At 42.1% G+C, this 12,360-nt stretch overlaps 1 protein-coding gene across 1 annotated transcript; it reads left to right on the top strand.

The window, feature by feature from the left end:
* Positions 1-1,198: 1,198 nt before the first annotated feature.
* Positions 1,199-9,974, top strand: st6galnac2 (ST6 (alpha-N-acetyl-neuraminyl-2,3-beta-galactosyl-1,3)-N-acetylgalactosaminide alpha-2,6-sialyltransferase 2). Its single transcript, XM_085785512.1, has 9 exons — positions 1,199-1,302; positions 2,935-3,034; positions 3,838-4,021; positions 5,192-5,345; positions 6,063-6,201; positions 6,375-6,478; positions 7,789-7,869; positions 8,019-8,121; positions 9,783-9,974. The coding sequence occupies exons 1-9, from the start codon at positions 1,199-1,201 to the stop codon at positions 9,972-9,974; spliced, it is 1,161 nt and encodes a 386-aa protein (XP_085641638.1).
* The last annotated feature ends 2,386 nt before the right edge of the window (positions 9,975-12,360 follow it).

The following is a 12,360-nucleotide window of genomic DNA, read 5'->3' as shown; positions in this document are numbered from 1 at the left end:
AAGCTTATTCCTGAAATGTTCTGTCATTTCCGCTCATTATTTCCAAATCACTACAGAAACAAAACGTTAGAAGTTTCCTTTCTCAGAATACTAAACTTTTATATGTTTTTTTTTTTCACACAGTCCAAATATTTAGACTTTTCTCACAACGTTACAACTATTTATTGGCTCATTAAGTCTTTATTCGTGTCTGTTTTGTGTCTGTAGCTGCAGGTTAATGAATCTGCTTTAGTGTGATTTTTATGTAGAAAATCCTTCAGTTCATCACTGAGTTTATTTATAAGTTTTTATCTCGTAAATGTAACAACTGTTTTCATGACAATAAACATAAATATGAAACTTGTGTCTGCTGTGGGTTCATTCTGATGATGTAATAATACACACTGACTACAATAGTAACTGTAACTGTATTTTAGGAGCGAGTTACTTGTTGCAGAAGTAGAAGGAAGTTTTCTGTTAGTTTTTCAGTTTGCTTTTTTTAAAATTTCAGTTTAGTTTTAGTGAGTTCAACAGTGATGAATCAGTTTTAGTTTAGTTTTTATTTTTGAGGAGTTGACTAGTTTTTATTTAGTTTTATTTTTTTATTTCTCTTTTATTTAGTCTTAGTTGTAGTTTTTTATTTAGTCTTAGTTTAGTTTTTATTTAGTCTTAGTTGTAGTTTTTATTTAGTCTTAGTCTTAGTTGTAGTTTTTATTTAGTCTTAGTTGTAGTTTTTATTTAGTCTTAGTTGTAGTTTTTATTGAGTCTTAGTTGTAGTTTTTTTTTACTGCAGTTTAGCATCAAACCTGGAGGTTGGAGATAGTTCTAGTTTTTGCAAATTGTCATTTTTATGTTTATTTCAATTATTTTTTTCACTGCTAGTTTTAGTCTTAGTCTTAGTGAACTGTAATAACCCTGGTCACAGCAGGTTCCTTCCAGACAAACAGGTTCTGCTACATGCTTCTCGTCACCGCTTCAGTCAGATTTCAACCAGAAACGAACAGCAACAGCTCATATTCACTGTGTGAACTGTCACCTCCTCCTCCTCCTCCTCCTCCTCCTCCTCCCGTCGCGCTGCAGAGAAGTGGACTTTAGCCGCAGAGACACACCTGAACTCACCTGAACTCACCTGACAGGAAGAACAGAGGAACAACTAGAAGAGGAAGAAGGAGAAATACAAGAAAAAGAAAAAGAGAAAGGAAAGCTGCTGTGAGGAGAGATGGGGTCTGCCTCCATGCGGTGTGTTTTCCTGCTGCTGGGAACCTCCAGTCTCATCACGTGCATCTTCTTCTACCGATGGTACAGTGACGTCACACCGCGCAGGTGAGCACTGATCTCACCTGGTCCTGGACCTGGTCCCATAGTAACACACCTGTCTATTTCCTGGACAGCTCTGTCTGTTATAAGACCACAGTGAAGTTAGTTTTAAGTTGGATATTTGACAGACATTCGCTCCTTCTCAATACATTAAACATTTATATAAAATATTACATGTGTTTAAATGCAATAAAAACAGCTGTGTGCCATAGAGGAGGCTTAGATCTTCTGTCCTGTGTTTATTTTGTTTACCTGGGAGTTATTGAGCTCTAACGCTCATATTTACTGTATAAAATATATAAAAAATTCATGTGACCTGTTGGCTCAAACTCAACACAGGACAGAAGATCTAAGCCTCCTCTATGACACACACCTGTTGTTATTTAAAGCAGAAGTAAGCGATCCGGTCGTTTTGGCTAATGCTGCGTTCCAGGCAGGCTTTTGAAACCGTAAATTACAGCTTCAAGTCACAACTTATGACTTTGTAGCGTTCCAGGCAACCCACTCGTGTTTTTCCGACCTGTTTTACCGGTGAAAGTCACTATAACGGCCACTCGTAACTTCCGACCCGTGAACTCGTACCAGATCGAACTGGTACGACTTCACAGGTCGGAAAAACACGAGTTACGGGTTGCCTTGAACGCACCATAACGTCTTGTCAGCCGATGGAGTTAGCAGCCCCCGCCCTCGTCATGGATCTATTGGTCCTCATCCCTACGTCACCACATTCAGGCGCATCCCTTGGCTGCACACACAGAGAGGACTGCCCCTTTATGCCGTTCTCTCTCCTCATTGGATAAAACTTGTAGGATACGAGAAAAGTTTTCTCCTGGGCTCAGAGCAGAGCAGAGTGACTGACAGACCCGTGTTTCAGACCAAACACTCTATAGAAGTGATTGCTGTCGGAAGATATAACTATTTAAGACTTATATTAACACAAAAATATCACTTACTTCTGCTTTAATGTTGAGAAGGAGCGAATGTCTGTCAAATATCCAACTTAAAACTAACTTCACTGCGGTTGTTATAAGCAGGAAATCATTTTAACATTAAAAAGGCCAGACTGGATATGTGATGCAGATATCTGTAATCCAGTTGTGCCTCTTCAAAACTGAATTACAGATATCTCTATATGTCGCTTCCACTAGTCACAATACGTTACAGATATCTTGAATGAAAAATCCAACCATTCAAAATGTAATAACGACTAGTCAGAAAGACCTTGTTGTTGATATCTACAATGTTAATTATGGATAGTCAAACTTAGCTTTTCAATGTTAAATCCTCTTGCCAGACGTTATTCACTGTTAATAGAGAGGGAGCTGATGGCAGGAAGTCACAGTCTAATCTCTGATGTTATCAGTAACCTGAACGTCATTGTCTCACCTGTCGCCTGAAGACACCTTCATCTTTTCTTTCTTTCTTTCCTTGAGATTTGAGATGCTCTCTTTTCTTTTCTCTTTTCAATTCTTATTTTATTTTATGTCTTGCTGCTGTTTGTTTATTGTGCAGCTGAGAAACTGAATTTCCCTCGGGATAAATAAAGTATCTATCTATCGTTCTATCGTTCTATCTATCTATCTATCTATCTATCTATCTATCTATCAAAAAAAAAAAATCCTGTGTGTGTGATGTCAGTGAGCGTCCAGCAGGGGGCGGAGTTGGTCCAGGTGAGGATGAGGATGAGGAGGAGCAGAGCATCATCGTCCCTGCAGCTTCAGGAGGAGGAGAAGAAACAGTGAGTTGTCTTCAGTTTCTCATCCAGATGCTTGAACCTCTGGTTGTTCACACCATAAACATCAAACATTTCTTTCATTTAACATTTCCTGATTTTACCGTCGTTAACCTGTTTGTTTCTACAGCTCTGACCGTTTTATTGTCATTTGAATGTTTCTGTGATTTTATTTTCTTGTTTTAACTGGTCTGCCCTGCAAAGGCAAAGTGCAGTAGCCTATCTGCATTTTTTTTTTGACCAATCAAAAGTGTGGCATATTCTCTTCAGTCTGGTAGAATTTGACATTGATACTGCTAAAATTTCCAGAGTTATTGGGCGTTTTATTTTGCTGTCCATCCAAAAAAGCACCGTGAAACCAAGACAAAGTGCAGTATCTGCACCAAAAACAAGGCAACGTGCAGTATCTGCCATAAAACGGACAAAATTGGTCAGACAGACAAACTATAAAATACATTTAATTCAGTCCACCTTTATCTAATCAATTCTAGACTTAGTAGTTTTTCATAATTTGATGCTTAAACCTGACAATGAAGAACACAAAAAGCTGTTTTTCTCAGTTTGGCATTTTGACAGATACTGCACTTTGTCTTTATAGGGCAGTGGTTCCCTCTTGTTCAATAAGTGCTCTATAAATACAGTTTATTATTATTATCATATATTGTTATTATATGTACTCTCCAGTTCATCTTCTACCACAGAATAAGAGAAATAATAACAACAACAACAGGTTTCTGTCAGATCTGCAGAGACAGGAAGTCCACCACTGTCTCTAAACATCTGGGGCTTTTATTTTGGCGGGTGTGCAGGAAGAAGAAGAGGAAGAAGCTGCGTGTTCCCTGAGGAGAGCCGTGAGGAACGATCCGCTGCTCAGGACCAGGTTCAGGTTCTCTGAGCCGGTTCTCCAGTGGAGTCAGAGTTTCTCCAGACCGGACTGGGAGCAGCTGAAGGACCGGGAGCCTCCGTACGGCTGGGGGGAGCTTCCTGTCCACGGTCGGTACCGCACCTGACCCCTGACCTCTGACCTCTGAAACCTGACCCCTGACCCCTGATACCCTGGTCTAGATGTTCATCAGCGTCTTCAGCTTGTTTACAAATGAGATCTTTTTATTTTATTTATTTATTTTGCATGGACACATCATTTAAAACAGCATGACCAAACATCATGACTGACTGGGATGTGCAGAGGGGAGGTATGAAGGCAAGGCAAGGCATCTTTATTTATATAGCGCATTTCATACCAAGGCAACTCAATGTGCTTTACATAAAGACAAAACATTACAAAAAAGAAGCATAAGACAGAATAAAAACAAACAAAACACTAAAAACAGAGTTAAAAGCAAGAGCAAATAAAAGTAAAAGAAAAGAAAATAGATAAAGTTTTAAGTTCTCAGCTATAAGCACATGAAAAGAGAAATGTTTTTAACCTGGATTTAAAAGTGCTGACAGTTGGGGCTGATTTCAGTTCTGCTGGTAGTTTGTTCCACTTGTTGCAGCATAACAGCTAAATGCTGCTTCACCATGAAACCCAAAAGGGCTGATATAAAACCTCACCCACATATTCAAAAACCAAACTTGTTACAAGTTAAAGGGACAACGAGGAGTTTTGGAAAGCGAAGTGTTCTCATACTACATTTACCATGAGTTATTCTCATGACTCGCCGGGCAGCGTCCAGGAAACCGCCCAGCATTTCCACCATTAATTAAAATAACAAATTAACAATGGAGACAAAACCATATATTTATCTAAAATGGAGCCATTAACAAGTGTGGGTAGCGTAGATTCATCCACATTAATATGAGACTTTTTTATAACCAAATAGAAACTTCTCGTTGTCCCTTTAAAAACAAGAACAGAGGGAATAATTAAACAATAACGAAAAATAAGTAGAAAAGTAAGTGATTAAACAGTAAATATAAGGAAGTAAGGACAAATACATACATGAATGAATGATACAAAACAATAATAATGAATGAGATGATGAGAAAAAGAAGAAAAACATGACAATAAATGTCTTATCATGTTTGATGGTACATGGTTTGACTGATTTGGTATCAACATGTTGCCAGGCTGCAGGTTTGGTTTGGGACTCGTTACTATGGTAACAGATGCAGCTTAAGCAGAAGGAAACTGTTGTTGTTGTTTGTGTGTATCTCCTCCAGTGGTCGGCTCGGCCCTCTCCCTCCTCAACTCCTCCCGTCTCTTCCAGCGGCGCTCTGCCGGCCGCTGCGTCCGCTGCGCCGTGGTGGGGAACGGAGGAATCCTACGAGGCTCCAGACAGGGGAGGAGCATCGACAGCCACGACCTCGTCTTCAGGTGTTTTAAAGGCATAGTTCAACATTTTTGTCAAATTGTCCCATTGCCATAATAACCCCTATAGTCATAGCAGTAGGTTCGTTACCTTTAATTGTCGGTGCAAGCTGTTTTTAGAACGGCGGAGCAGAGCTGTGAGCTGCTCAGAGCTACGCTACGGAGGCTCATTATGGGATTTCTTGGTTTCCCTCATCAAACTCATCAAATACACAATCCAACAACTCCACAACGCTCTGGTGGACAAGTTGTGAGCTGCACATTCACCACGCTATGAGATAATAACACAACGTTACCACACAGAGTTGTTGTAGAGGGAAATTCATGCAAAACCACTGATGCGTGTTGCCTTCAGGGACAGTTTTTCATCAACAGTCTCTGTATTTCCCTCTAAAACAACTCTGTGTGGTAACGTTGTGTTATTATCTCATAGCGTGGTGAATGTGCAGCTCACAACTTGTCCACCAGAGCGTTGTGGAGTTGTTGGATTGTGTATTTGATGAGTTTGATGATGAGGGAAACCAAGAAATCCCATAATGAGCCTCCGTAGCGTAGCTCTGAGCAGCTCACGGCTCTGCTCCGCTGTTCTAAAAAATAGCTTGCACCGACAATTAAAGGTAACGAACCTACTGCTATGACTATAGGGATTATGGTGATGTGCCAGTTTGACAAAATGTTGAACTATCCCTTTAACTCTGGGCTGTGATTGGCTGCTGGCTGCAGGATGAACGGCGCCGTGATCAGAGGCTTTGAAAGCGACGTAGGAACTAAGATCTCCTTCTACGGCTTCACCACCAACACCATGAAGAACTCACTGCTGCGCTACCGAGCTGACGGCTTCACCAGGATCCCTCAGAGCCCGGTGACACACACACACACACACACACTGAGACACACACACACACTCACACTGAGACACACACACACACTCACACTGAGACACACACACACACACACACACACACACACACACACACACACACTGAGACACACACACACACACACTGAGCCGGTCCCTCTCTCCTCCTCCTGCAGGACATCAGATACGTCTTCATCCCCTCTGACCTCAGAGACTATGTGATGATGACGGCGGCGGTTCAGGGTCAGACCGTCCAATCAGGAGCAGACAAGGGAGACAGGTGAGTGCACACACACACACACACACACACACACACACACACACACACACACACACACACACACACACACACACACTGACTGAACTTCTCTACCGCTCCACGAGCAGCAACACTGCCCTCTGGTGGACAGAACATAGAACAACAGAACTTAAACGACTACCTTTTGATACCAATATAGGTCTTACTGGAGGCATTTAATGATCAAAATATTATCAATACATATTTGAATGTTAATATTAAAGGGATAGTTCACCGAAAATTCAATTTTCACTCATTATCTACTCACCCTCATGTGGACTAAGGGCTGGGAGAAGCAGTATTTGTCCATATGACGGTTGAGAACGGAGCTCACTTTTCTTCGTCCAAAAAGACACACCAAAAACATCCAAATACCTCCATGCTGCTCGTCTGTAATGTCCCTCTTGTATTGAAGCCCCGACATGAGAAATTGTTCCGCCGACACAGGCAAAGCAGTGAACTGAGACACTGGGAGCTTCCGCTACAAACAAGCTTAAAATATAGACTTATTTAATTTTTTTCAGAACAATTTCTCATGTCGGGGCTTCAATACAAGACGGACATTACAGACGAGCAGCATGGAGGTATTTGGATGTTTTTGGTGTATCTTTTTGAACGAAGAAAAGTGGTATCCATTCACAACCATTACTGTGCGTTCACACCAAAAGCTTCCAAAGCGTCAAAAACGCTCGAGGGTGGGCGTCAGACAAGACAGCTCCCAAAACGGCAAATATTTTTTAGCCGCTTTGGCCGCTTGTCACGTGACTGACGTCAAAGTTCGATCACGCTGGTCATTGGGGAGCCGAAATACAAAAAAAGAAAAAAAAGGCAGCCGACGGACATCTCTATTCTGACAGGTTGCCGCCGGTTTCTGCTGAACCGCGTCATAGCTCATTACCCTAAAGTTAAACCTGGCTCAACTTCTCATCTGGTGACGCTTTGGATGCTTTGGACGCTCTGGAAGCGCGGCAACGCCTGTTGATGCTTTGGACGCTCGGTGTCGCCGGCTCTCATTGAAAATGAATTGACTTCCGGCGTTTTTGACGCTTTGGAAGCTTTTGGTGTGAACGCACAGTTATATGGACAAATACTGCTGCACGGAGCCCCCCGTAACTCAGAGAAGGAACGGAGGACTCTGAAAATTCTCCCAGCCCTTAGTCCACATGAGGGGGAGGAGATAATGAGTGAAATTTGAATTTTGGGTGAACTATTCCTTTAATAAACAAACAAAGTTCAAATATGATTTTTTTTGGGTAGATGTCAAAGCCCTCGTGTCTTTGTGTCTCCCTCAGACCCTGGAGGTTCTTCGGCCACAGAGCGGCCGACAGCTTCAGGATGCTCCACCCTCGCTTCATCTCCTACCTGACTCACAGGTGCCGCTCCGCCGTGTTGCCATGACGCTCCGCCGTGTTGCCATGACGCTCCGCCGTGTTGCCATGATGCTCCGCCGTGTTGCCTTCACTGCAATCAGAGACAACGACGTTGACGTTGAGTTTCACATCTGGTTTTTGTTTGGTTCCAGTTTCCTTCAGTCTCCTCTGCTGAGCCGAGCCAGGACCCGACAGCTGTACATGCCGAGCACCGGAGCTCTGATGCTGCTGACCGCCGTGCACACCTGCGACCAGGTAACACACACACACACACACACACATTTATTATTATCAATATTAATATTATGTTAATACACTGTAAAAACTCTACATCTTTCCAAGAATATTTGTCTTATTTCTTGTCAAAATGTCTCATTTCTAGTCAAAACTAATCTCTTTCCACTTAAAATGAGACACATCACCTAAAAATTTACTTGTTTTTAGATCATTTTCACTTGTTTCAAACACATTTTCAATTGAATTAAGTAGAAAAATCTGCCAGTGAAAGCAAGTTTTTTTGTGCTTGTAATAAGAAAGAAAAACTTGCTCCACTGTCAGATTTTTCTACTTATTTCAAGTGAAAATCTGCTTGAAAGAAGTAAAAAGTGTCTAAAAACAAGCTGCTTTTAATGTGATGAGTCTTATTCTTAGTAGAATTAGATTTGTTTTGACTAGAAACGACATTTTAACTAGAAATAAGACAAATATTCTTGGTAAGATTTTGAGTTTTTGCAGTGTAATATCTTTCACCTGTTTACTCTCACACACTTTTTACAGTGTGAACACCTCATCCTCCTCCGTCCACCAGAGGGCGCTGGTTCTTCATCTTCTTTCTCCTATACTGCATCATCTTCATCATCATCATCTTCCTCCTTCTACCCTACCTCTTCTTCTCCCAGTTAAAGGACAAATTCAACTCGGGGCTGTATTTTCCTAACATTTTAGGTCTAAAAGAAGGAATCTGAAGATTTTCAGTTTAATTGCTCCCAGAAGTTTATTTACTAAACTCTTGAGCTTCTCAGGGTGTCCCATTTCACATATGAAATTACAAATATTTTAATGATTTTATACCTTTTCTATATATGTGAATAAAGATGATGATGATGAAGCAAGCTGACATGTTTGTAAAACTAGATCTAACTCAAAGTCTGGCGGAGTCGAGACCCAAGTTGATGCGCGGTGTGTTCAGGTGCAGTGGGAAGCTCCCGTTTGTGTCATAAACACAGGAATATCAACTCTTGACTTGCTTGAAGTAAATAAACTTCTGGGTGCATGTTTGAGTCTCCATCTGACGCTGTCTGTGGCTTTGAGGGATGGAAACAGCCTAAGCAGCAGAACTTCAATCCGCTCCCATTCATCGTTGCCGTGGTGATGCGGGGACAGACACAACTACCACAAAACAGGAGACATTAAACTGAAAATCTTCAGATTCCTTCTGTTAGACCTAAAATGATATGAAAATACAGCCCCGAGTTGAATTTGCCCGGAATTGTCCCTTAAAGTTGTACAGAAATTACCGTTTGTCCTGTTTGTCGCGCCGAGTTGTCACGAGCTGCAACACGAGTTTACCCGAGTAAGGAAAACTAATTTGATTGGTCGTTATCGAGCAGGCGGGATATTCAATGCTTGGGGCGAGACCGAGCTCCGTGTGTGTGTTGTCTCAGACGTTTGATAGACGGATGATGAATCGTGTACAGGCTGACGTATAATCCGTGCGCCTGCATTATTCAATGTGAAAAAAATACACATTTTCATCCTGGATTTACTCAAAAATAGAATTTTGCACAAAGTTTGGTCTACATCGTCTGATAGATGAGTTATTACACTAATGTTAAGACCCAGAGTGGACTCAAATTCAATTTTCTTTTCTGTAGCCTACAACTTTAATGAGTGTGTGCTTCCTGTTTGTGCGGTAGGTGTCTGCGTACGGCTTCATCACCAGCGACTACGCCTCGTTCTCCGACCACTACTACGACTCCAGGACGAAGCCTCTGAGGTTCTACTCCAACCACGACCTGCGGATGGAGCGCCGGCTGTGGGAGGAGCTGGACCGCCGCCGCGTCATCCGGCTGTTCCAGAGGAGGGGGGGGGGGGGGGGGGGCGGCTGACGGAGGAGGAGACTAGACTAGACTAGACTAGACTAGACTAGACTAGCTGGAATAAGAGAGTAACGACACCTCCATTGTCTCCCGTGGTTTAAGGGTTTAAGGGTTTAAGGGTTTAAGGGTTTTGCCCCCCTAGTGGCAGGATATGGGTATTGCAAAAGCGCCCAGAAAACCCATTCACTCCAATATATGTGTGTTGTCCACTTGCTTCTAAATTGATGAAAACGGCCGTGTTTTTGTTTTTAGGTGTCTTGGTCATATCAAATTATACTTATAATTTGTTTATTACAAAATGTAGATTGAAACATTAAAGGTACAGTATGTACGAATGTGGCCAAAAACGGTTACTGCAGTCAAATTCAAAACACAGCAATCTTGTTTTTTCTCCCAGCTGTAGCAGCAGCTCAGTGGAAGCAGACCGAGGCTGAAACGCCACTGACGCCGCCGTGACTGGGAGAGAGGGCTAGGTGGCGCAACATGTAAACACGTAAATTCAAAACATAAACATGATTTGCAGTCTGCAAAAAAAGATTTTTAATGCGAATACTCTGGCTGTACTATTGTTGTTGGTGAGTTCATCATGTTATATGAACATTATTCCTGAGTCTCTGTGACATATTAGGAGGATTTTACGGCCAGTTGCTTTAGATTTCTTACATACTGTACCTTTAACGTAGACAACTGTTTTGTTTTTTTACTCACCTATGTGTTCATGTTTATCTGTAAAGGAACCATGATGATGCTATGATCTATAAATGTCCTTAAATGATTGAAAACACCACACTGCTCATTCACCAACAATGCAGAGATGTCAGTTCTTCTTTTGCAAAACCCATATTTCTCCACCAGGAGGCGCTGCCATTGGACCGATGCTGTCCTTACTCTCTTTTACAGTGCTCTAGAGGAGACGATGATGAGTGGGCGGAGCTACACTGCTGCTGGTTTAAGCTCCTCCCCCTCCAACCTGCTCCACACCTCCGCTCTAAACTGGATCTGAGAAGGTTTAGTGGAGGAGGTTTTGATGTGATCCAGACTGTTACACACTGTGTGTGTCTGTACGTTCAACAACTCAACCACAGGATTGTTGTTTAATTTTACATTGGAGTGATGCTGCGTTTTAAATATATTTTATATCATAATAATTAATAATGATGTGTCCGTGTGATTTTCTTTCTGCACTGATGTCATTCAGTCTCAACTGATAACGAAATAACATTTTTTTTAATACATGTTATCAGCTTCCGTAGCATCGCCCTCAAACTCTCAAACTAACGCTGGCAGGTCCTGCCCCGAGGTTGCCATGGTGACCGGAAGAATTCATAGTTTGAGGAGGATCGTTTTTTTAAGTATATTTTTTTGGCTTTTCATGCCTTTATTTAATAGGACAGTTGAAAGAGACAGGAAATGGGAGGCAGAGAGAGGGGGAATGACACGCAGGACAGGGCCGCTCGACGCGGGAATCGAACCGGGGCTGCCTGCAGTGAGGACTATAGCGTCAACACATGGGGCGGGTGCTCTACCAACTGAGCTTAACACTGCCCCGAGGATCGTAAATATTTTTAAAGTATTTTTGGGGGGCATTTTGCCTTTAATTGATTGGACAGTTGAGAGAGACAGGGAATGACATGCAGCGAAGGGCCACCGGGGGAATTTAACGTGGGCCGCTGCAGCGATGGCTGTAGGCCTCTATATATTCATTTAATAGTTTAGTTTTAGTTTAAAAGTTTTAAAGGAAGTGAAAATAAGTTGGTTTTTATTATACAATTAACTTGTAGAAACAGGACCAGAGCAGTGAAGGGAACTTTGCATCAACCTGGAGCTGCAGTTCTTCTCTTGACCACCAGAGTGAGTCTCCACTTTACTTTACTTTAGAAATAAACACGTTTTCATTTATAGAGCTCACCTGTTTACACTTAAGTAAGGACTAAAAGCAGAGACGTTCTAATATTAAATATTATGCTAAAAGTATGGAGCAATGAGGGCGGGGCCTAGACTAAAGGTCTTTACACACCGAGTCTGACGGACGAAAGTTTCAGAGTCAACATGGCCGACACAACATGAGGTCGAATTTATTTTTAAACGTGCGTCAATTTCTGACCAAAACAAAACAAAAAAACGACTTGGTGCTTTAACAGTCAAGTCCTGACTCTACACTCCTCTTTGCTCATTGTGGATGAGTCATGAATTAGGGGCGGAGTCAGAAACCGCCATGATGGCGACGGTGGAGCAGCAGCTCGTCCTGATCTGTTGGAAGTTGGATTTTGAAGTTCTGCTGAGCTCGCGGTCCAAGATGGCCGCTCTGTGCTTTAAGGTGAAGATGACGCTGCTCATTAGCCACGTTGTTTTGTTTTGTGTTGTGAAATCAGTCGTAGTAATGGTGTCGCACAAC

This window comes from Trachurus japonicus, chromosome 8, assembly GCF_045865225.1.
Source record: "Trachurus japonicus isolate A0001 chromosome 8, Traja_1.0".
Taxonomy (NCBI): domain Eukaryota; kingdom Metazoa; phylum Chordata; class Actinopteri; order Carangiformes; family Carangidae; genus Trachurus; species Trachurus japonicus.
This window is presented reverse-complemented; position numbering and strand designations above follow the sequence as displayed.

Bases quoted from the DNA above. Each gene is read 5' to 3' on its own strand.
- st6galnac2 (XM_085785512.1), top strand. From the start codon at position 1,199: ATGGGGTCTGCCTCCATGCGGTGTGTTTTCCTGCTGCTGGGAACCTCC. The intron at 1,303-2,934 runs GTGAGCACTGAT...GTGTGATGTCAG, and splicing joins AGTGACGTCACACCGCGCAG to TGAGCGTCCAGCAGGGGGCG. The intron at 6,479-7,788 runs GTGAGTGCACAC...TGTCTCCCTCAG, and splicing joins GGAGCAGACAAGGGAGACAG to ACCCTGGAGGTTCTTCGGCC.